We start from the raw sequence: 22,654 nt of genomic DNA on the forward strand, positions 1-22,654 counted from the left end.
TGTCCACTACAACGAGTATGACCGTTTTACCCGAAGACGGAGGGAGGTCCGTAATAAAGTCCATAGACAGATGAGTCCAAGGACGCTCCGGGATCTTCAAAGGTAAGAGGGCCCCAGACGGACGGGTATGTGAGGTCTTAGAGCGCGCACAAACCCCACAGGACGCGACAAAAGTTACCACCTCCTTATGTAAGTTAGGCCACCAAAACCGACGCGAGAGGAGATCCACAGTTGCTCTACTCCCCGGGTGTCCTGCAAAAACTGAGTTATGGTGTGCCTCGATCACCTTTTGTCGCAACTGATCTGGAACAAACAGTCTCCCCGGAGGTCCAACAGGGGCGTCCCCCTGAGCCTCCAATACCTCCTCCTCCAGCTCAGAGCATACTGCCGAAACCACCACCCCCTCCTGAAGGATAGGAATCGGGTCGTCCGTATTCCCGGCCCCAGGGAAACTACGAGATAAGGCATCCGCCTTTACATTTTTTGACCCAGGACGATATGTAACGACAAAATTAAACCTGGTAAAAAACAATGACCACCTAGCTTGTCTGGGATTCAGACGTTTCGCGGACTCCAGATATAGCAGGTTCTTGTGATCGGTGATGACGGTGACCGGATGGACTGCCCCCTCCAAAAAATGGCGCCACTCCTCAAAAGCTAACTTAATGGCCAAGAGTTCCCTATTGCCGACATCGTAATTCCTCTCAGCAGACGACAATTTTTTAGAGAAAAAGGCGCACGGATGCCACTTACCAGGGGACGAACCTTGTGACAATACTGCTCCCACCCCTACCTCGGAAGCGTCTACCTCTACAATGAATGGCTGTGACGCATCCGGTTGAATGAGTATGGGTGCCGAGGCAAAACATTTTTTCAAGGAGGAGAATGCTTGACAAGCCTTGTCAGACCACCTAGAAAAATCCGTCCCCTTTTTAGTCATGTCTGTGAGAGGCTTAACCATGGACGAGAAATTACGAATGAACTTCCGGTAATAATTAGCAAACCCCAGGAAACGTTGTAGTGCCTTAAGATTCTCTGGCCGATCCCACTCAAGAACTGCCCGCACTTTCCCAGGGTCCATACGAAAACCGGACGCTGAAACCAGGAAGCCTAAAAACTGGAGTTCCTGTACGGCGAACACACACTTTTCCCATTTGGCATACAGTTTATTATCCCGCAAGATCTGTAACACCTGCCTAACGTGCTCCTGATGAGACACCAGATCCGGCAAGTAAATTAAGATATCATCCAGATACAGTCATGGCCAAAAGTTTTGAGAATGACACCAAAATTATATTTTCACATGATCTGCTGGCCTCTGGTTTTTATTAGTGTTTGTCTGATGTTTATATCACATACAGAAATATAATTGCAATCATATTATGAGTACCAATAGGTTATATTGACAGTTAGAATGAGTTAATGCAGCAAGTCAATATTTGCAGTGTTACCCCTTCTTCTTCAAGACCTCTGTAATTCTCCCTGGCATGCTCTCAATCAACTTTTGGATCAAATCCTGACTGATAGCAGTCCATTCTTGCATAATCAATGCTTGCATTTTGCCTGAATTTGTTGGTTTTTGTTTGTCCACCCGTCTCTTGATGATTGACCACAAGTTCTCAATGGGATTAAGATCTGGGGAGTTTCCAGGCCATGGACCCAAAATCTCTATGTTTTGTTCCATGAGCCATTTAGTTATCACCTTTGTTTTATGGCAAGGTGCTCCATCATGCTGGAAAAGGCATTGTTGGGCGCCAAACTGCTCTTGGACGGTTGGGAGAAGTTGCTCTTGGAGGACATTCTGGTACCATTCTTTATTCATGGCTGTGTTTTTAGACAAGACTGTGAGTGAGCCAATTCCCTTGGCTGAGAAGCAACCCCACATATGAATGGTTTCAGGATGCTTTATAGTTGGCATGAGACAAGACTGGTGGTAGCGCTCATCTCTTCTTCTCCGAATAATCTGTTTTCCAGATGTCCCAAACAATCGAAAAGGGGATTCATCAGAGAAAATGACTTTGCCCCAGTCCTCAGCAGTCCACTCCCTGTACCTTTTGCAGAATATCAGTCGATCCCTGATGTTTTTTTCTGGAGAGAAGTGGCTTCTTTGCTGCCCTCCTTGAAACCAGCCCTTGCTCAAAGAGTCTCCGCCTCACAGTGCGTGCAGAAGCACTCACACCAGCCTGCTGCCATTCCTGAGCAAACTCGGCACTGCTGATAGTCCGATCCCGCAGCTGAAACAGTTTTAAGATGCGGTCCTGGCGCTTGCTGGTCTTTCTTGGGCGCCCTGGAGCCTTTTTGACAACAATGGAAGCTCTCTCCTTGAAGTTCTTGATGATGCGATAGATTGTTGACTGAGGTGCAATCTTTGTAGCTGCAATACTCTTCCCTGTTAGGCCATTTTTGTGCAGTGCAATGATGGCTGCACGTGTTTCTTTAGAGATAGCCATGGTTAACTGAAGAGAAACAATGATACCAAGAACCAGCCTCCTTTTAAAGTGTCCAGTGATGTCATTCTTACTTAATCATGACTGATTGATCGCCAGCCCTGTCCTCATCGACACCCACACCTGTGTTAATGGATCAATCACTAAAACGATGATTGCTGCTCCTTTTAAGGCAGGACTGCAATGATGTTGAAATGTGTTTTGGGGGTTAAAGTTCATTTTCTGGGCAAATATTGACTTTGCAAGTACAGTAATTGCTGTTAAGCTGATCACTCTTTGACATTCAGGAGTATATGCAAATTGCCATTACAAAAAATGAAGCAGTAAACTTTGGAAAAATTACTATTTGTCTCATTCTCAATACTTTTGGCCATGACTGTATATGACAACAAACTGTCCCACCAGGCGGCGAAAAATGTCATTAACAAAGTGTTGGAACACCGCCGGGGCATTAGTCAGACCGAATGGCATGACAAGGTTCTCATAATGCCCCTCCGGAGTGTTAAACGCCGTCTTCCACTCATCCCCCTCCTTCATCCTAATCAGATTGTACGCCCCCCTGAGATCCAACTTAGAGAACCATTTGGCGCCCACGATCTGATTAAAGAGATCGGGAATAAGTGGGAGCGAATACGGATCTCGGACCGTAATCCGATTAAGTTCACGGAAATCCAGGCAAGGGCGTAGGCCTCCATCTTTCTTCTTAACAAAGAAGAACCCTGCAGCCACCGGTGAAGATGAAGGTCTAATATGCCCCTTAGCCAGACTTTCTGAAATATAATCCTTCATGGCCTGCCTCTCAGGACCAGAAAGGTTATACAACCTAGCTTTAGGTAACTTGGCCTCAGGGAGCAGTTTTACAGAACAGTCATACTCGCGATGAGGAGGTAGTTCCTGACACCCTTTCTCCGAGAATATATCCTCAAAGTCCGCCAGAAATGGAGGTAAGACCCAAGGAGTAACCGCACCGATGACCGTGTTCATGCAGTTTTTATTACAGAATTTACTCCATTGGCTTATCTCTCTGGTTTGCCAATTAATAACCGGGTTATGCTTAGTTAACCAAGGAAGGCCCAACACTATAGGAGTGGGAAGACCCTCCAACACGTAGCAAGACAACAGTTCTTTATGTATCGCCCCCACTTGAAGTTTTACGTCATGCACAGCTTGCAAAAAACTTCCCTGACCGAGAGGCCTGGCATCGATCGAGAATATGGGGATGGGTTTAGCCAACTCACTCAATCGCATACCTTGAACCCGGGCAAACCGAGCATCAACCAGATTAGCCCCGGCCCCACTATCCAGAAGAACAGATATCCTCTCAGTTCTCGTACCCACCACCACCTCCGCCGGTACGAGAAACTGAGACGAACCTAGGGACGAAATACCTACTCCCAGATTGCCGTCCACCACACAACCTGGGATCAACAGTTTTCCGACGACTCTTCACTCTGCAAGGGACGGGATGGACACCCCCCAATAAAATGTCCCTTTCTCCCGCAGAAGAAACACCTTCCTGTCTTATGGCGCACCACCGGTCCCCTCCCCCAAAATGATGTCCCTCCTAATTGCATAGGCTCCTCTGGACTGACCAGGGGAACCACCATATGAGGGGACCTTGTAGGAGGTGGAGTCATCACAGGGGGTAGAGTTATCCCGCACCTCTCCCGAAGCCGTCTGTCAACGCGAATAGCAAGGGCCATAGCGGCTTCCAGTGACGCGGGAGAGTCATACTGTGCCAACACATCCTGTAATTTGTCGGATAAACCTTGACAAAACTGGCTCCTAAGAGCCGGGTCATTCCACTGGGTGTCCGTGGCCCACCTACGGAACTCCGAACAGAATTCCTCCGCCGGACGATCTCCCTGCTGGATCCTACGTAACTTAGACTCAGCAAGGGAGATACGATCTGGGTCATCATATACGAGTCCCAGAGCAGCGAAAAACCTATCCACTGACTGGAGAGCCGGGGAGCCCGGGGGAAGAGAGAACGCCCAAGATTGTGGGTCCCCTTGTAGGAGCGAGATGACAATTCCCACCCTTTGTTCTTCACTCCCCGATGACCGAGGTCGCAGCCGAAAGTACAACTTGCATGCCTCCCGGAAAACAAAAAACTTGTCCCGCCCCCCAGTGAACCTGTCAGGGAGAGCTACTTTAGGTTCTGGTCCGGCTTGCTCCTGAGGATACAAAACCTTGGACCTAACGTCCGCCAGCTCCATGGACAAACTCTGCAACTGCCGAGCTAGACCGGCTACTGGATCCATGGTAGCTGGAGAAAAACTAAGTGGTCGGTGAAAATGTCACGCTGTCTCTGTATACTGGAGGTAGGGGGCCTAAGCTGACCCTAAGCTGGGGCCCTGACTAATCCCTCAACCTGGAGGTACTGTTAAAGGTACAGAGGTCCAGGCCGCCAGCGTAACCCCTACCTCCTGAGGATCCCTGCACCTAAGTAATCTAGTCCTGAGAAGGACCCCAATCACAACAAAAGGGGACAAGTAATAATATGCCCACACACAGTACTTAGACGAACGAGACAGTACAAGGGAAAAACCAAAACCACCTTGCATACAAAAACTACACAACTACAACTGAGGGAACACCAACGGTAAAGGAGATAAATGATAAAGCGATGAAGGGAAAAAACACTCCAAATGCACTTAGCTCTGAAACTCCAAATACCACGATCCGCTCTGTTAGTCTGCATGAAATGCTTTCACCGACACTTCCCTAACAGACCAGCAGGCATTTGAAGGAGTCTCACTACAGCAGCATTGATTGCAGCTGGGCGAGGCTGGACCTCGTCTAGCACAGAGAGAGAGAATTAACTCCCTCACTGCCGAAAAACACAAAGCACCAAAAAGTCAGCTGCGAGAAGTCAGGCTGTGTAATCGTGACGATCTTCGTGGCGACACACCCGTGACATCTCCGTGGCGGTGACCCGGTCCCGTGGCTCAGGCTGGTCAAACCAGTGGCAGTCTTTCTTAGGTTTTGAGGTTAATTGTCCGATTGCGGTCAGGGAGTACCACGCCTGCGAGGCAGACCGCTGAGGCTGGTGTTGTGTGCGCAGCATAGAATGGGATAACTCCCCTCAGGAGGAGTATAGCCTCAGGGCAGTGAGTGTGGATGATGGGGGTGATGGTGCACGAGCGCAGCAGGAACGACTCAGAGTCTTTGCAGTGCAGTTCAGGGTCTTTACTGATGAGTATAAGGTAGACCCTCCCGGGAGTACTGGCTAGCATAAGAGGCCTGGTCAGTCTGTGAGCAAGCAGGAGTTCCCCTGGCCAGGTGGAGTTGTAGGCCTCCCCGTCTGTCTGCACTCTTCCTGGCTACCTTGCTGTAAGCGGGTAGAAGTAGCCCACGTCCCTGACTGTACCGTGTAGTGCTCACCCGTATGGCTGGTGACTTGGGGCCTTCTGTTAGCCTCCGCTCCACGACGGCGGTGCTGGTCCCTTGCTTGTGACTGAGCCTCCGGGCTTCTATGGCCAGAGGACCTGAAATCCCCTGCCGGCTGGTTTCTGCTGCTGGATATATAAGTCCTCACAGCTTCGGACTCCTGTGTCCGGTTCCTATTGTCTTCTGCCAGGGCGAGCTCTGCTCAGCTTCCAGCCCCTGGTCTTTAGCTCCTAGCTCCTACAGAGCTCCTTGCTGTTACTTTCCCTTGCTCTCACTCTGACTCTGACTGTTCTCCAGTGGTATTGGAGGAAGAATAAAAGTCGGTTAGTGGCAGTGGTATTGGAGGAAGAATAAAAGTCGGTTGACATCTACTAAATTGTCCAGTATTCCTTTGGCGCTCCCTGAGACCGCTGCACCATTGTTTACTTGTGAGATATCTCCATGCGGAGCTAAAGCGGCAGGAGCGGCCTGGTCTATTTGGATGTTTGAGGACCTGCGGTATCCAACCACCGGGTTAAACTACTGAGGACCTGCGGTGACGTGGTATCTGGTCCAGCAGGATCGTGTGACCACTTGAGGAGCACGGAGTTGCGAGGCAAACACCGACAGGACGGTACTACAAATAGAGGTGACCCGGAGCCTCATTAATTACACGCTTAATCTTGGTTGTGTAGACGTACACAACCTTCACAGGTGAGTGTACTGGCACTTTTTAAATTCAGCAAATAGCCCTGTGAGTCTACACATGCGCCCTTTCTTTTCTTTTCACATCTGACTGTTCTCTGACTCACTCAACCCCGCCCCAGATCCAGTTTATAAGGACAGAATTCTCCCCTCCCAGGACTGGGGCAGGAGGATGTTGCATGTTTAAGGGATCCTGACCAGGAAACCTCCCACTTGCTCTCCGACGTAATATCTCTATTACTGTGGTGACCAGACCCCTGGGGTGCCACACATGGCTCTTGTAAGGGGCATTGCAGTTCCTCATAATTTTTGGAAAGCCTTCCATTCACTGCTTAGGCCAACAGTGCACGGGAGACCCAGTTGCTATAAATCGAAAAAAAGGTTTAGTTAACGCCCTCTGACCTCCATGTCATTTCCAAGGGGCATTGGAGTGGCTCGAAATTTTTGGTAGGCATTGCACTCACTGTATGCCCTATAACTGTGTAGCCGAACCGCTCCTTTTGTTACAGAAACATATCCTACAAGACATATCTGGTTGACTGGCCTGATATTGATGTGAATGGTCCCTGTTCCTCCTGCTCTTTCTCCTTTGCCACCACCTCATCCATCATTTATCACCTGAAGCTTTATTTTAACAGGAGTCATAGAACTGGGATAGTAGCAGGAAAACATCCAGCAATCCTCGGAGGAGGTAGGATATGCGCCAAAACGCGGACCACCTCAGGCCTAGCCGCTACTACAAACATGCGCTTGCATTCCAAGAAAACAAAGCAGATGCTAACTTCTATCATCATCATCATCATGCTCCTCACCTAGGCGCTCTCAACTCCCCTGATGGAGAAGCCAGGGCCCACCGGAGGAGTCTGGTTCTCTGGTGGGCTCGTCCAATGCTGCCCTAAAGCAGGCCAGGCTAAGAAAAGTGTGGGGGAAGGTGACAGGAGAAATCAGGGCGGCTGGGGACCGAGTATGGACACCTGGCCGCCACCTGGCGGCTGGGGACCGAGCGTGGACACCCGGCCGCCGGGCGGCTGGGGACAGAGTATGGATACCTCGCTGCCGAAGCGGCCATGAGGTAGTGGCCAGCTTCGGCCTCCTCCAAACTAAAAGGCCCCATTTCAAGTGAAAGCTAGCTGTATGGTATTGCAGCCTGCGGGTGGGTGGGTGGTTGGCTGCATATTTTCGCTTGCATTGCAATTAATGGGGGAGGTACAATTTAACACTGCCCTGGGACAAGGACTTGCACGGGGATAGTTGCAAGTCTGCATCTTCTGATGCGGCAAGGATCACTTCTGATGGGCACACTTTTAGACAGTGACCTGGGGGTCAGAGATGCTTCCAGGGGTCTTCCCCATGCTGATCCCTTGTCTTTTCAGCACTGTATGCATGTGTCACACAGCACATGGCCAGATAAGGTTGTAAAATGTTAAAATGACATTTCCCGGTGAACGCATTTGTCACGGTTGAAAGCAATACAAAAGTGCAAAAACGCATGAAAAATGCTACTTGAGAACATAGCCCAAGGCGCGGAGGAGTATTTTTGTTTTTGGTTATTTATTTTACCTTATACACAAGTTTTTACCCTGGAAAGGAAATTCCTTAACATATTTCACAGGAAAACCGTTTCAGTTTCGTTTTTGAACGTTTTATTGTGAGCCCGTAAAAGTGGCTTAATACCTCTGACCACGTTGTTGACAGCAGTGACCTGGGGGTCAGAAATGCTTCCAGGGGCGATCCCCATGCTGCCCCCATGTCTTTTGAGCACTGTCACTATCGTTTTGGGCACTTTTTAGGCTTTCTACAGACTGCCGGGGGTGCTGCCGCAAAACTGCTCGGGTCTCTCATAGACTAACATTGGGCTTGTTGCTCGGGTCGAGCACCCGAGTATCACGGTAAGCTCGGCCCGAGCTTCGAGCACCCGAGCATTTTAGTGATCGCTCAACACTATCAGTCGTCATCTTGGTGAGGACACGGAAGTCTTGCCCGTTACCAGTCTGGCACCCATGGCTGACTTTATTTTACGCTGCCTTAACCGTGACCCTCGCATTGTCAAAATGTTGGGTGACAGTCATTACTGGTTGATGACACTTTTAGACCCCCTCTACAAGGAGAACTTTCACTCTCTTATTCCTGAGTTGGAGAGGTCTACAAAAATGGGGCAGTACCAGAAGGCCCTTGCTGCAGAACTATTAAAAAAATTCCCATCTGAACACGGTAGCGGCAGAGGTCACAGTTCGCTGCCCAACTAAGGCATACAGGCGAGAGAGACGCAACTCCAATCCAGCAGAGGCAGGGGAACACTGTCAATGTTCTAGGACAGTTTTCTGAGACCTGCCCAGCTTACAGGCCCTGAGGCGCAGGGTACTCTCACAAGGAGTGGAAAGTTTCAAAAGATGGTGAGGGAGTACCAGCGTCCTCCGTGATTCCTCTGTGCCTTTTAATTATTGGGTATCCAAGCTGGACACTTGGAATGAACTCACTCTGTATGCCTTGGAGGTCCTGGCCTGCCCTGCCGCTAGCGTGTTATCGGAGCGTGTTTTTAGTGCCGCTGGGGGAATTATAACTGATAAGTGCACTCGCCTGTCAACTGACAATGCTGACAAGCTGACCCTTATCAAAATGAACAAGGGCTGGATTGGGCCAGACTTCTCATCACCACCAAATGACAGCAGAGTAACATAAAGTCAAATCCACTGTGTTATTTCGGGAGGTGTATTCCCATGCATCGCTTCACACCCACACATGGGTATACGCTTCCTCATTTCGGCTGTTTTTTGCTCTTCTCCTTATCCTCAGCCTCCACGACCACTATACCACCAGGGTGACCGTGGTCCATGTTGCCAGCATTGCAAGTTCCTCTGTCCTAATTTTTGGCAGCTTTTGCTTGGAAGGCATAGGCAAAGACTATGGGAGACCCACTCCCCAATAATGGGAATAATGTTTTTAATATGCTGTACTGCATGGCTCTTGTAAGGGACATTGCAAGTTCCCCCTTCCTAATTTTTGGCAGCTTTTGCTTGGAAGGCATAGGCAAAGACTATGGGAGACCCACTCTCCAATAATGGGAATAATGTTTTTAATATGCTGTACTGCATGGCTCTTGTAAGGGGCATTAAAATCGTCTTGTTAAGCTACTGTGACCTCCACGTCTCTTCCAAGGGTCGTTAATATTGTCTTTTTATTCCACTGCGACCTCCACCACTCTTCCAAGGGGCATTAAAAGGGTCTTGTTAAGCTACTGTGACCTCCACGTCTCTTCCACGGGGCATTGATATTGTCTTTTTATTCCACTGCGACCTCCACCACTCTTCCAAGGGGCATTAAAACCGTCTTGTTAAGCTACTGTGACCTCCACGTCTCTTCCACGGGGCATTGATATTGTCTTTTTATTCCACTGTAACCTCCACCTCTCTTCCAAGGGGCATTAAAACTGTCTTGTTAAACCACTCTGAACTCCACGTCTCTTCAAAGGGGCATTAAAACCATCTTGTTAAGCTACTGTGACCTCCACATCTCTTCCAAGGGGCATTAAAACTGTCTTGTTAAACCACTCTGAACTCCACGTCTCTTCTAAGGGGCATTAAAACCGTCTTGTTAAACCACTCTGAACTCCACAGCTCTTCCAAGGGGCATTGACATGTTGTTTTTAATTACCTCTAACCTCCACGACTCTTGCAACGGGCATTGCATTTCCTCCTAATTTTTGTCAGCTTTTGCTTTTCAATGCATAGGCGAACACTAAGGGAGACCCACTCCCCAATAATGGGTAGAAGCTTTTTAATACGCTGTAATCCACGTCTGTTTCAAGGGGCATTGCAGTGCCTAATAATTTTTGGAAAGCCTTCCATTCCCTGCTTAGGCCAACAGTGTACAGGAGACCCAGTTGCTATAAATGTAAAAAACGGTTTAGTTAAGGCCCTCTGACCTCCATGTCACTTCCAAGGGGCATTGGAGTGCCTCGAAATTTTTGGTAGGCATTGAATTCACTGTATGCCTTATAACTGTGTAGCTGAACCGCTCCTTTTGGTACGGAAACATATCCTACAAGACATGTGTGGTTGGCTGGCCTGATATTGATGTGAATGGTCCCTGTTCCTCCTGCTCTTTCTCCTTTGCCACCACCTCATCCATCATTCATCACCTGAAGCTTTGTTTTAACGGGAGTCATAGAACTGGGATAGTAGCAGGAAAACATCCAGCAATCCTCGAAGGAGGTAGAATATGCGCCAAAACGCTGACCACCTCAGGCCTAGCTGCTACTACATACATGCGCTTGCATTCCAAGGAACAGAAAGCTAAGGAGGTGGATGGCCTCATGATCATGAATAATTTACTCATTGTGTAGGAGGCCGACCACTGCTGCTGTCTACCTTTTGAACTTTGTGTTGAAGCCTGATTGACCCAGGACCCGCAATCCTCTATGTCTGGAGGACGTGTTGCATCCCAGTGTCCAACTGTGTCCCGGCTTCCACAATATTAACCCAGTGTGAAGGCGTCAGTGAGATGGACCATTCCTGGCCACATTCACTTGTCCACGTGTTTGTGGTTAGGCTGTCCTTCCCACTAAAAGCACTGGGGAGGGCACAGGTAATGTTTTGGTATGCGCGCTTGTGTATAAGGCGCACCGGGACAAATAGGGGCGGCTGGGGACCGTTTATGGACACCCGGCCACCCCCACGCGGCTGGGGACTGTGTGTGGGCACCCGGCCGCGGGACTGAGTATGAATACCAGGCTACCGACGCAGCCATGACGTGGTGGCCAGATTCCACCTCCACATGCCTAAAAGGCCCAATTTCAAGTGCAAGCAAGCTAGCAGTATGGTATTGCAGCCTGGGGGGTGGGTGGGTGGCAGGCTGCATACTTGCGCTTGTATTGCAAGTTATGGGGGAGGTACAATTGAACACTGCCCTGGGACAAGGACTTGCACGGGGATAGTTGCAAGTCTGCATCTTCTGATGCGGCATGGATCACTTCTGATGGGCACACTTTTAGGCAGTGACCTGGGTGTCAGAGATGCTTCCAGGGGTCTTCCCCATGCTGTTCCCATGTCTTTTTAGCACGGTATGCATGTGTCACACAGCACATGGCCAGATAAGGTTGTAAAATGTTAAAATGACATTTCCCGGTGAATGCATTTGTCACGGTTGAAAGCAATACAAACGTGCAAAAACGCATAAAAAATGCTACTTGTGAACATAGCCCAAGGTGTGGAGGAGTATTTTTGTTTTTGGTTATTTATTTTACCTTATACACACCTGGAAAGGATGTTCCTTAACCCCTTTCCGACCTGGTCAGTAATAGTACGCACCAGGTCGGGAAGGCCGGTTCAGCGGGGGCTCCGGCGGTGAGCCCGCACTGAAGCGAGCACATGTCAGCTGATTATTGGAATCGCAATCCACCCGCGGCTGTTAATATGTTAAATCTCTGACAGTGGCATTTAACTCGCGCTTCCGGGAGTCCTAAGCCCCGCCCATCAGTGACCCCGTCACGTGATCGCGGGTCACCAATGGGTGGGCATGACAACTCAGGGTCTGCAGCAGACGCCTGTGGTTGTCATGTCTCAATTGCTATGAGCGCCACCTAGTGGTCAGCGCTCATAGCAAGTGAGCATTTCTCCTGCATACAAGCGATCTGCTCATCGCTTGTATGCAGTAGAAGCAATCAGACAACTGCTGCTTCTAGTCTCCTCTGGAGACTATAGAAGCAAGCAGAAAGTGTAAAAAAAAGTTTTTAAAAAAATAAAAAAAATAAAAAATATATAAAAGTTTAAGTCACCCCCCTTTCGCCCCATTCAAAATAAAATATATATATATAAAAAAAAAACACACACACATATTTGGTATCGCCGCATTCAGAATCGCCCGATCTATCAATATAAAAGAAGAATTAATACAATCAGTAAACGGCGTAACGAGAAAAAAAATTTAAACGCCAGAATTAAGTTTTTTTGGTCGCTACAACTTTGCAATAAAATGCAATAACGGGCGATCAAAACATCGGATCTACCCCAAAATGGTATCAATAAAAACGTCAGCCCGGCACGCAAAAAATAAGCCCTCACCTGGCCCCAGATCCCGAAAAATGGAGAAGCTAAGGGTCTCGGAAAATGGCGTCATTTTTTTTTGCTTTTTTAGCAAGCTTTGGATTTTTTTTTCACCACTTAAATAAAAAAGAACCTATACATGTTTGGTGTCTATGAACTCGTAACGACCTGGAAAATAATGATGGCAGGTCAGTTTTAGCAATCTGTGAACGTGGTAAAAAAAGGACCCAAAAAACAACTGTGGAATTGCATTTTTTTTGCAGTTTCACTGCACTTGGAATTTTTTTCCCATTTTCCAGCACACGATATGGTAAAACCAGTGATGGTGTTTAAAAGTACAACTCATCCCGCAAAAAATAAGCCCTCACATGGCCATATTGAACGAAAATTAAAAAAGTTCTGGCTCTGGGAAGAAGGGGAGCAAAAAAGGAAAACACAAAAACACAAAGACCCATGGTCGTTAAGGGGTTAACATATTTCACAGGAAAGCACTTTCACTTTTGTTTTTGAAAGCTTTATTGTGAGCCTGTAAAAGTGGCTTAATACCTCTGACCACGTTGACAGCAGTGACCTGGGGGTTGGAAATGCTTCCAGGAGCGATCCCCATGCTGTCCCCGTGTCATTTGAGCACTGTCACTATCGTTTTGGGCACTTTTTAGGCTATCTACAGACTGCCGGGGGAGCCGCCGCAAAAATGTTCGGGTCTCCCATAGACTAACATTGGGCTCGTTGCTCGGGTCGAGCACCCGAGTATCACAGTGAGCTCGGCCCGAGCTTCGAGCACCAGAGCATTTTAGTGCTCGCTCAACACTAATTAATACCCTTTTAAATTTGGCCAGTGTACAACATGTGCCGTGATAAATTTTTAGACATTGGTCTCACATTATACTACCTCTAGATTTGTTAAATTGAGAATTTCTTTAGCGCCAAAGTATGGCATATTTTGAGTGTCGTGCCCATTTCCATCAGGCAAATCAAGCAAACCCTAATTCTGGTGCATTTAGCTTACTAAATCTACTTTATTGTCTTTTTTACTTGTAGGACTCATTCAGACATCAGTGATTTTTCCATACGCAAAAAAAAGTGTTGGATCAGGTTTTCATCAGTTTTTGGTCAATCTGGTAGTTTTTATTTTTAGTAATTTTCTTTATATGAAAATAAAAAAAATTGCAAAACTTGTTTTATCCAATACAATGTTATACAATGTTAAAAGTGGACAGCACACAGAATTTGTGCTATCAGTGATTTTTCACTGACCCATAGACTCGTATTGGTCATTTTGATTCGAGACTCAAATTAAAAATGGACATGCATCTTGATTTTTCTTGTAGCAGCATCGGATGGGGCTGCCAATGGTCCACCAGTAACTAACTCCAGGGCCCCACTTTTCAGCTAGATGCAAATGTGACATTATCCTCAATCACAAATTTATATAACAATGAACTGAGTAGATTGTTAAATGAATAAGATGCTGCCTTTGTCTGTACATAGTGATTTAGGTATATTGTGCCTGTTGCACAGCTTCTGGATACCCACAGTTGCAGTATAAAACTTCACAGAGCAGATTACATGGGATAACAAGCTTTTACTTCTCAGAACATGAGGTAAAGGAAAAATCGCACAGTCACACAGTACTGCACCAGGAAGTAAGAACAAAACAGAAAGTACAAGAGAGACTTTTTTCTTTTACAATACAGTAAACAAGTAAACTTTACACAACATCGCCATCTACTGTCAAATCAACATAAAGTCCTCCTTCACACAAACAAAGAAGTCCACAACTGTTGCATATACCAACACCATTTCTCAACAGTAAGGACTTATTCAGTCAAACCTAATTTCTTCATTAGTCTCTGATGTTTTTCAGCATTCAATGCCTTTGTGAAAATGTCTGCTGTCATATCTTCAGTTGGACAATATTCTAATTTCAGGATTCCTTGTTCCTGATGGTCCCTCAAGAAATGATACTTCACATCAATGTGCTTGGTTCTCGGGTTAACTCTTTCCATCTAAGCAAGAACAAGACATCCCTGATTGTCCTCATTTATTTTTGTTGGTTCCAACTGTGCTTGTCCTAGGTCTGTTAGCAATTGTCTTAACCATAGAACTTCTTGACTCGCATGTGCTGCTGCAACATATTCTGCTTCTGTTGATGACAGCGTTACTATTGATTGTTTTTTACAAGTCCAACTAATTGGTCCACCTGAGAGAAGAAAAGATAGCCACTGGTAGATTTTCTGTCAGTTGGATCTCCAGCCCAATCTACATCAACATATCCAGTTAAAATGCATTAATCACTTGTAGGCAGTTTCAGTTTAACATTGCTGGTTCCTTTCAAATAACGTATTACTCTCTTCACAGCATTACAATCCGCTTTATTTGGCTTGGGCACTTTTCTACTCAGAATTCCTACTGCCGCTGCAATGTCTGGCCTTGTAACAGTCGCTAGATACAGTAATTTTCCTATCGCCATTCTGTACTCTTCATTATTTGGTAACACATTTTTCTCACTACTCATCTCTTTAAGATAATTAGTTTCCATTGGAGACTTTGCTGGTTTTGCATCCTTCAATCCAAATGTTTTGGTTATGTCTTGAATCATGTGATTTTGAATAAGTAGGAAACTTTCATCTTCTTCTCTTTCTATCTGTATTCCTAAGTACTGTTTCACATTTCCCAAGTCTTTGATCTCGAAATGTTGATTCAGGATTTTTAGTATGTCCTCTTTATCCCTTTCTTTTTCAAAACAAACTAAAATATCATCAACATATATGAGTACATAGATCCATCTGCCAATTAGTCTTTTTGCGTACAGGCAAGGATCAGCTTTGCTTCTTTTAAATTTTTCATTTGTGAGCACATCCGTGATTTTATCATTCCACGCTTTAGCAGCATGTTTTAAACTGTATATACTTTTCTGTAATTTGCAAACCATGTTTGGGTTACTTTCATCTTTGAATCCTGGAGGTTGTTCCATGTAAATATCTTCTGTTAAACTTCCATTCAAAAATGCTGTCTTTACATCCAGATGTTTCAGTTTCATTTGTTTCATTGCTGCAACTGCAAACAAAGTTCTTATTGTAGTATGTTTGACAACTAGAGCAAATGTTTCATCATAGTCTTCTCCATATTTTTGAGAATAACCTTTAGCTATGAGTCTAGCTCAGAATCATTCAGCTGTGCCATCTGTTCGGTACTTTACTTTAAAAACCCATTTACATCCTATAGCTTTTCTTCCTTATGGTAATTCTGTTAGTGTCCATGTTTTTGAGTCATGCATGGATTTTATTTCTATTTCTGTTGCCTCTATCCATTTATTGGCTTCTTCTTCAGGAAGTCGAGATATGTCTTCCCAAGCGGTAGGCTCATAAATTTTACTTGTACTTGCCTTGTATGAAAGGCGTATTGGTGGTTTTCCTTTGTTTTCTCTTATTGAACGTCTTGGTCCTGTGTCTGTTTGTAGTTGTATCTCTTCACTTTCAGTATTCTGTTTTTTATTAATTTCAACTTCTTTTTCATCAGATATTTCTTCAGCTATATCATTGCTGTTTTTCTCATTTTTTGTTTCCAGTGAAATCATAGTGTCTTCATTTAGATCCTCAATGACTGTCACACTGTTACTCACCATAACTCTGCCTGTTTTGGGATCTAGGATTCTATATCCTTTGCAATTTTCACTATATCCAACAAATATTCCTTCCATGGACCTATTTTGAAGTTTGGAATGTTTTTCTGTTGGAATGAATACAAAAACTTTACAACCAAAAACTCTTAAATGATTTACACTTGGTTTCATACCTTGCCACAGTTCATATGTTTTTTTTTTCAGTTTTCTAGAAAAAAGTCGGTTCTGTAGCTATGTAGCTGTCATTGCTGCTTCACCCCAATATTTCTCTGATAGTTTGGAATCTGTCAGCATACACCTTATCATTTCAGTCAGAGTTCTGTTTTTCCTTTCTTCTACTCCATTTTGTTCAGGTGTGTATGGAACAGTCTTTTGATGCTCTATACCATTTTTTCTTAAGTAGTTTTCTATTTGGTGTCCTGTGAATTCACCTCCATTATTGCTTCTTATGACAATTGGCTTCCTCTGAAACTTGTTATTCGACTTTGTCACGTAGTCTGCTAGTTTATTGAAAACTTTGCTTTTGTTCTTGATCAAGTATGTGACTGTGTATCTTGAGTAGTCATCTATAAAAGTCACCATATATTTATTGCCTCCTGATGTAGTCACTTTCATGGGTCCACATATGTCAGTATGCACCAAATCAAGTGGTCTTGTGCTTTTCGTTTCACTTTCTTTAGGAATAGATATCCTTGTGGCTTTGGATTTTATACAACATTCACATCTTACAGTAATTGAGCAATCAGTTATCAATAGATCCTTTGTCAATTCTTTCCTTTGTAGCTCCATTATACTTTCAGGATGTCTGTGTCCTAGACGTCTATGCCACATGTGAATACAATTCTTGTGATCATGTGTACACAACTTCATCCGTTCCTTTAATGTGTCTACATAATATAATTGTTCATCTGCCTTGATATTGGTTATTACCTTGTTTCCTGCTAGGATTGTACACTCATCATCTTTAAATTTTACAGTAAGTCCTTTAGCAGTTAGACGTTTTACAGATAACAATCCTCCTCTAATCCTGGAACATATAACACATCCTGTACAAGTATTTTTGAATCATGCCCAAACTTGTTAGAACAGTTTAGCATTCCTTGTCCAACCTTCTGCAGTTATTTTGCTTCCATCTGCAAGATAAATGGCTTCCTTCTTATTTAAATTAAGTTCAGTAAATACATTTTTATTACTTGTCATGTGACTTGTTGCTCCTGAGTCAATAAACCAACCGATGATTTCTTATCAGTCACTTTAAATGTGCCATTCCAATTATTTTCACATGAATCAGAAATTGTGTTTTTCACCTCCTGTGTATTCTCTTAATAATGTAATTTCTGTTGTTCTGCTTTCCATATAGTACAGTCTTTCTTTAAATGTCCTTTTTTCTTACATCTGAAATATTCTCTTGTCTCTTTATTATAGAGTCTTTTTGATTCTGTAGCTTTAAGAGCATTTACATTATCTTTTTCAGTAGAAGAATCATTTGTTTGTTCTTTCCTTCTTTGATATTCATCTATGAGTCTGGTCTTCACAAACTCTAATGTAATGTCTGTTTCAGGTCTTGTCTCTAGTGCATTTATCAAAGCTGTATATGAATCCGGTAAACTGCACAATAATATTGCTGCTACATGGCTTTCCTTAATATCTTCACCAATTGATCTCAGCTGTGATATCACTTCCATAATAGAAAATATATGCTTCTGCATGTCATTGTCTGCACTTAGTCTCATACTGTAAAGCTTTCTTAGCAGAAATAATTTGTGATTTAAGCTGGGTCTTTCATGTAGCTTTCTTAGTGCTTCCCACATTCCCTTTGCTGTATCCTCATTCCTTATGTGGATTAATTGAGCATCATCCACTAATAGGCTGATTGTAGCTCTTGCTTGTCTATTTTTCTTATCCCATGTCTGATTATCCTGATCAGGTCTATCTGTAGTGATTACTTCCCATAAATCATCTTTAGACAATAACATTTCTACTTTGAACTTCCATAACTGATAATTCTCATTATTCAGCTTAGCTACTGTGAGTTTTAGCTCTGTGCTGCTTGTCATCTTTAACTTGTCTTACTTGTTTGGAGAGAATTGTACTGAATAATTCTTCTGCATTCACCAGGGTCTTACTGAGAGTTCCAGTGTCCTGGGTGTCTGGGGTCCTCGGTGCCTTGGCCCATAACCTGTTGCACAGCTTCTAGATACCCACAGTTGCAGTATAAAACTTCACACAGCAGATTACATGGGATAACAAGCTTTTACTTCTCAGAACATGAGGTAAAGGAAAAAACGCACAGCCACACAGTACTGCACCAGGAAGTAATAACAAAACAGAAAGTACAAGAGAGACTTTTTTCTTTTACAATACAGTAAACAAGGAAACTTTACACAACATCGCCATCTACTGTCAAATCAACATAAAGTCCTTCTTCACACAAACAAAGAAGTCCACAACTGTTGCATATACCAACACCCTTTCTCAACAGTAAGGACTTATTCAGTAAAACCTAATTTCATATACCAACAGTGCCAAGTACTGCTCATATGAGAGGATTGGTGGCCCACTGGAGGATTCTCCTGTTCTCCTGTGGGCCAGTCCAAACCTGTGTGTTAAACATGGTCTACAAAAAACACATACATGTGAATAGCGCCATAGATAATAATGGGTACATATTGTATCTGTTAAAAATATGGATAAAGCAAGGGCCTGATTGAGACCTAACTTAGTGTTAATTTCAGTTGTTACGAGTTTAATTTTAATTTGAGATTTACCGTGAGTGTCAGATATTTTGTACACAAACATAAAGCCATTTGGCACCCATTTAGTTGAAATAAAAAAAAATGACCGTTAAAGTTGCTCAGTTTTAAGACATTTTAATATGTAAACTTCTTACCTGATAAGCCTCTGTAATCAACTGGACAACATTACTTGAATCATTGGACAGACTCCCAACCACTGATTTCGGAATTAACTTACTGAGATCCTAAAAAATATAGTAGCTACAATAAGTGGATGTATCCATGGGGTGACATGCACAGAGGCTGTAGTGCTTTATGAAAATGCAGCAATATCAAATATGTATAGTTTTACTACTTTTGAACAATGAAGACACAATTTATGGAAAAACAAATATGTAGCCATAACTTTTGCAGTGTTTGTAGTAATATGAGGGCCTGTTTTGAAGGAGAAATTGTAGTATTACATTTTGAAGTATACCATATTCATTTTACTGATTATTATGAAGTGTTTGAAATGGATGGAAAAAAAGTTACAGCAAACTTGACACCATTTTTATAGGTTGTGATTCAATAACTATTTAAGTTAGAAAAACTATTTCCTAAGTTCACTTTCAAATTTAGAATTTTAGAATTTTAGTCCGTATGAATTATTAAAAGATCTAATTTTCTTGGCAAGAAAAAATAATTATTATTTTATGCTTGTATGTAAGAATTTTTCTATTTTCCTGGTTGCTGAACCTCTTTAAGTACAGTATATACATTATAATTACCTCCTCCAGCTTTTATGTATCACCAACTTTCTTATAATGTTAAACTCTGAATTGATTGTTTTATCAATACAAATAAAATTGAAAAGAATATATTATAAAATAAGAAAATAAGCATAGCTTAAAGGGGTTGCCCACTATTATTTTAACAACCATTTCTCATAGTTTGGCCACGTTAAAATAAAAACACCTATTCTCACCTCCAGTGTCGGAGCCGTTCCAGCACTGTCAGCACTCACGTTCCTGGGGCTCACGTAAGGTTGCTATGCCATGTGAGCCCTACGTCCAATCAGTGCTGGCATCACTGTTCCTACCTTCAGACAAATCGAGCATCAAGAGGAAGTCTGACAGCAGCCGGAGCCCTGACTTCCTGTTCATTTTCAATACGTTCAGATGAGCATACTGTATTTTTCAGACTATAAGATGCACCTTTTCCCCCCAAAATTTTGGAGGAAAATGGGGGTGCATCTTATAGTCTGAATGTAGCTTACTGCGAGATGAAGGTGGCGCAGGAGCGGGGTCACAGGAGGCAGGGTCACCGCAGCAGGAAGCGGGCAGCAGCAGGAGTGGGGCGATGCTGCAGGCCCTGGGCTGGGAGGAAGGGGTGTCCCAGGCGTACAAGGCAGGAGATACTGACCTCCCAATGGTGGGCTTCAGGAAAAATATTGGCAGTGCGAGACAGGTGTGGAGTCCCCTCTGCACGTATTTATCTCCCAGTGGTGGGCTTCAGGAAAATAACAGCTGGTGTCGGCGCAGATTTAGATCTCAACATGCACATGTGCCGCCTCCAGCGACCATTTTCCCGAAGCCCACTGCCGGGAAATAAATGGCTCCTGCCTCGCACCTTCTGGACACCCTCTCCTCCCAGCCCAGGTCCCGCAGCATCACCCCACTCCTGCCACTGCCGGCTCCCTGCAGCAGCCAGCTTCCTGCAGTGGTGACCCTGCCTCCCGCGACCCTGCTCCATCGCCGCTGCCGCCCCCGATAAGCTAAATTCGGATTATAAGACGGACCCCTATTTTCACATAAAACATTTTTTTCCTATTTTCCTCCTCTAAATTTGGGGTGTGTGTCATGGTCCGCTGCATCTTATAGTCCGAAAAATAGGGTAGGTGTTTTTATTTTAATGGGGCCAAACATTAGGAATGAAAAGGGATTGTCCAAGTAGTGGACAACCCCTTTAGAGAGTAACTGTTTTTTTTTTCCATAAATCAATAGTACAGGTGAAAATAAGAATTTTTGTAATATTCTACGGAGAACTGTAACTGTTGTTTCAGGAGCACTTGCAGCAGAATATCTGTGTCTCCTTCCCTTTTCGCTCACCAGAGAATTTTAACAAACTGTCATCCCCTATCTGTGTAATGGGAAAACCTGTCTTTACAGAATACAGAGTACAATATCAGCCCAAGAGGTGAAAGAAACAGATTTTTCTGATAAGATATATTATGAAGTTGCTTATTTTCCTGTGTACTGTTGATTTATGAAACAAAAATTAAAACAACAGTTACAGTTTAACTCTTACATCCCTCTTACCCCCAGCGCCTACTTTCCTCTCCAGTACTCGAAGGGATGACATGTCTTAAACCTTTGCTATGTCCACTGCAGCAAATCACTAGCCTGTAGCAGATGACCACAGAAGCTGCAGAATTCAGATGAAAGATAGATGGGATATCATCACTTTTGGTACCAGGATGAACCACATGAACTTCAACAGCGACTGGGGAATTAAAGAGAACCTGTCAGTATGATTTTGTAGTCTAAAGTAAATACATGGCTGTACTGGCGCTGTAATAATGATTACATTGATACCTTTGGTGAAGAAATCCACCTTGTAGTTCTTTGTTAATCACCATTTGAAGTTTTCTGCTAATTAGATTTCGGTGCACAGGGGCCGGACTGTGCACTGGGTTTTCTCCTCTTTGTGATTCTCTGGCCCCTCTGACTGCCTCCTCTATTTGAAATGGAGATTTCAAATAGAGGAGGCAGGTCATTGAAAATGCAATGACCTTTTATCACAGACCGAAGGCAGGTGGAGGGTCCGGGGAATCACAGACAGGGAGGAGTAGATCCCGTGTACAGTCCAGCCCCTGTGCACTAAAATCTAATTAGCAGAAAACTTCAAATGATGATTAAAGAAGAACAATGCGGATTTCTTCACCAAAGTTATCAATGTAATCAGTATTACCGAGCCATTACAGCCATGTCTTTACTTTACATTATAAAATCATACTGAAAGGTTCTCTTTTAACAGGCAAGTTATAGTTATTGCTTTATTCCGTACCATTTCCTATTTTTTTGCCTACTTTTAACAAATTCCAAAAATCCACATTTAATGCAACACTACATAAAAGTTTCATTTTTTTTATTTTAATTGAAAATTGGAAGATGGGAGTCTCTCTCTATAGATAAACTTATGTATCATAATGGGGGAAGTTTGAAGACTAAGTTTTACTTCTTGTTTGTTATTGCAAAACTATAATCTGTTTTCCTGCTCTGCTATTACACATATTCATTTATAGGAACTATCGATTTACATAATTTAATATAGGGTAAAGAAGGGGACATTCACATAAATACCTATCAACTTTCCTTTATGCTATTTCCTAAATCATTGAAAATTGGCAAAAATGGTATCAACTTGGCTACACCCAGGGTGGTAAAGATATTAAAAAAGTTTTTGGAATAATTCACTATTCAGCATGACTAAAAATGTACATTTATTTTTTAACCTTCTCATCATCAATATCCACAGTATTAGTAAGGTAAATGCAATGAAAGTGGCCACTCACATAATTATTTTATTTTTCTGGGTAATCACGTATCACATTTTGTCTATTCCTTTTAATTCGGGGTGCCGTAGTACTATGATGAGAAACATGTGAGGTCTTTCTGAGATGTTATTTACGTAGCCAGCTTCCTCCATGCTTAAAGTCCCATGAATATGGTAAGCTCATGAAGGTAT

The 22,654-nt window shown here is 43.8% G+C and overlaps 1 protein-coding gene across 4 annotated transcripts in view; it reads right to left on the minus strand.

Annotated features, from left to right (window-relative positions):
- Positions 1 to 22,654, minus strand: part of ITGB2 (integrin subunit beta 2) — a 170,399-nt gene that overhangs the window by 50,965 nt on the left and 96,780 nt on the right. For all 4 annotated transcript variants that reach the window (XM_073646550.1, XM_073646552.1, XM_073646553.1 and 1 more), the window contains exon 9: positions 19,081 to 19,170. In XM_073646550.1, the coding sequence (XP_073502651.1) occupies positions 19,081 to 19,170 (90 nt within the window). The remainder of the gene's footprint in view (positions 1 to 19,080; positions 19,171 to 22,654) is intronic.

Source organism: Phyllobates terribilis, unplaced genomic scaffold (assembly GCF_046119375.1).
Source record: "Phyllobates terribilis strain yellow unplaced genomic scaffold, ASM4611937v1 Scaffold_9__5_contigs__length_417890890, whole genome shotgun sequence".
NCBI lineage: Eukaryota > Metazoa > Chordata > Amphibia > Anura > Dendrobatidae > Phyllobates > Phyllobates terribilis.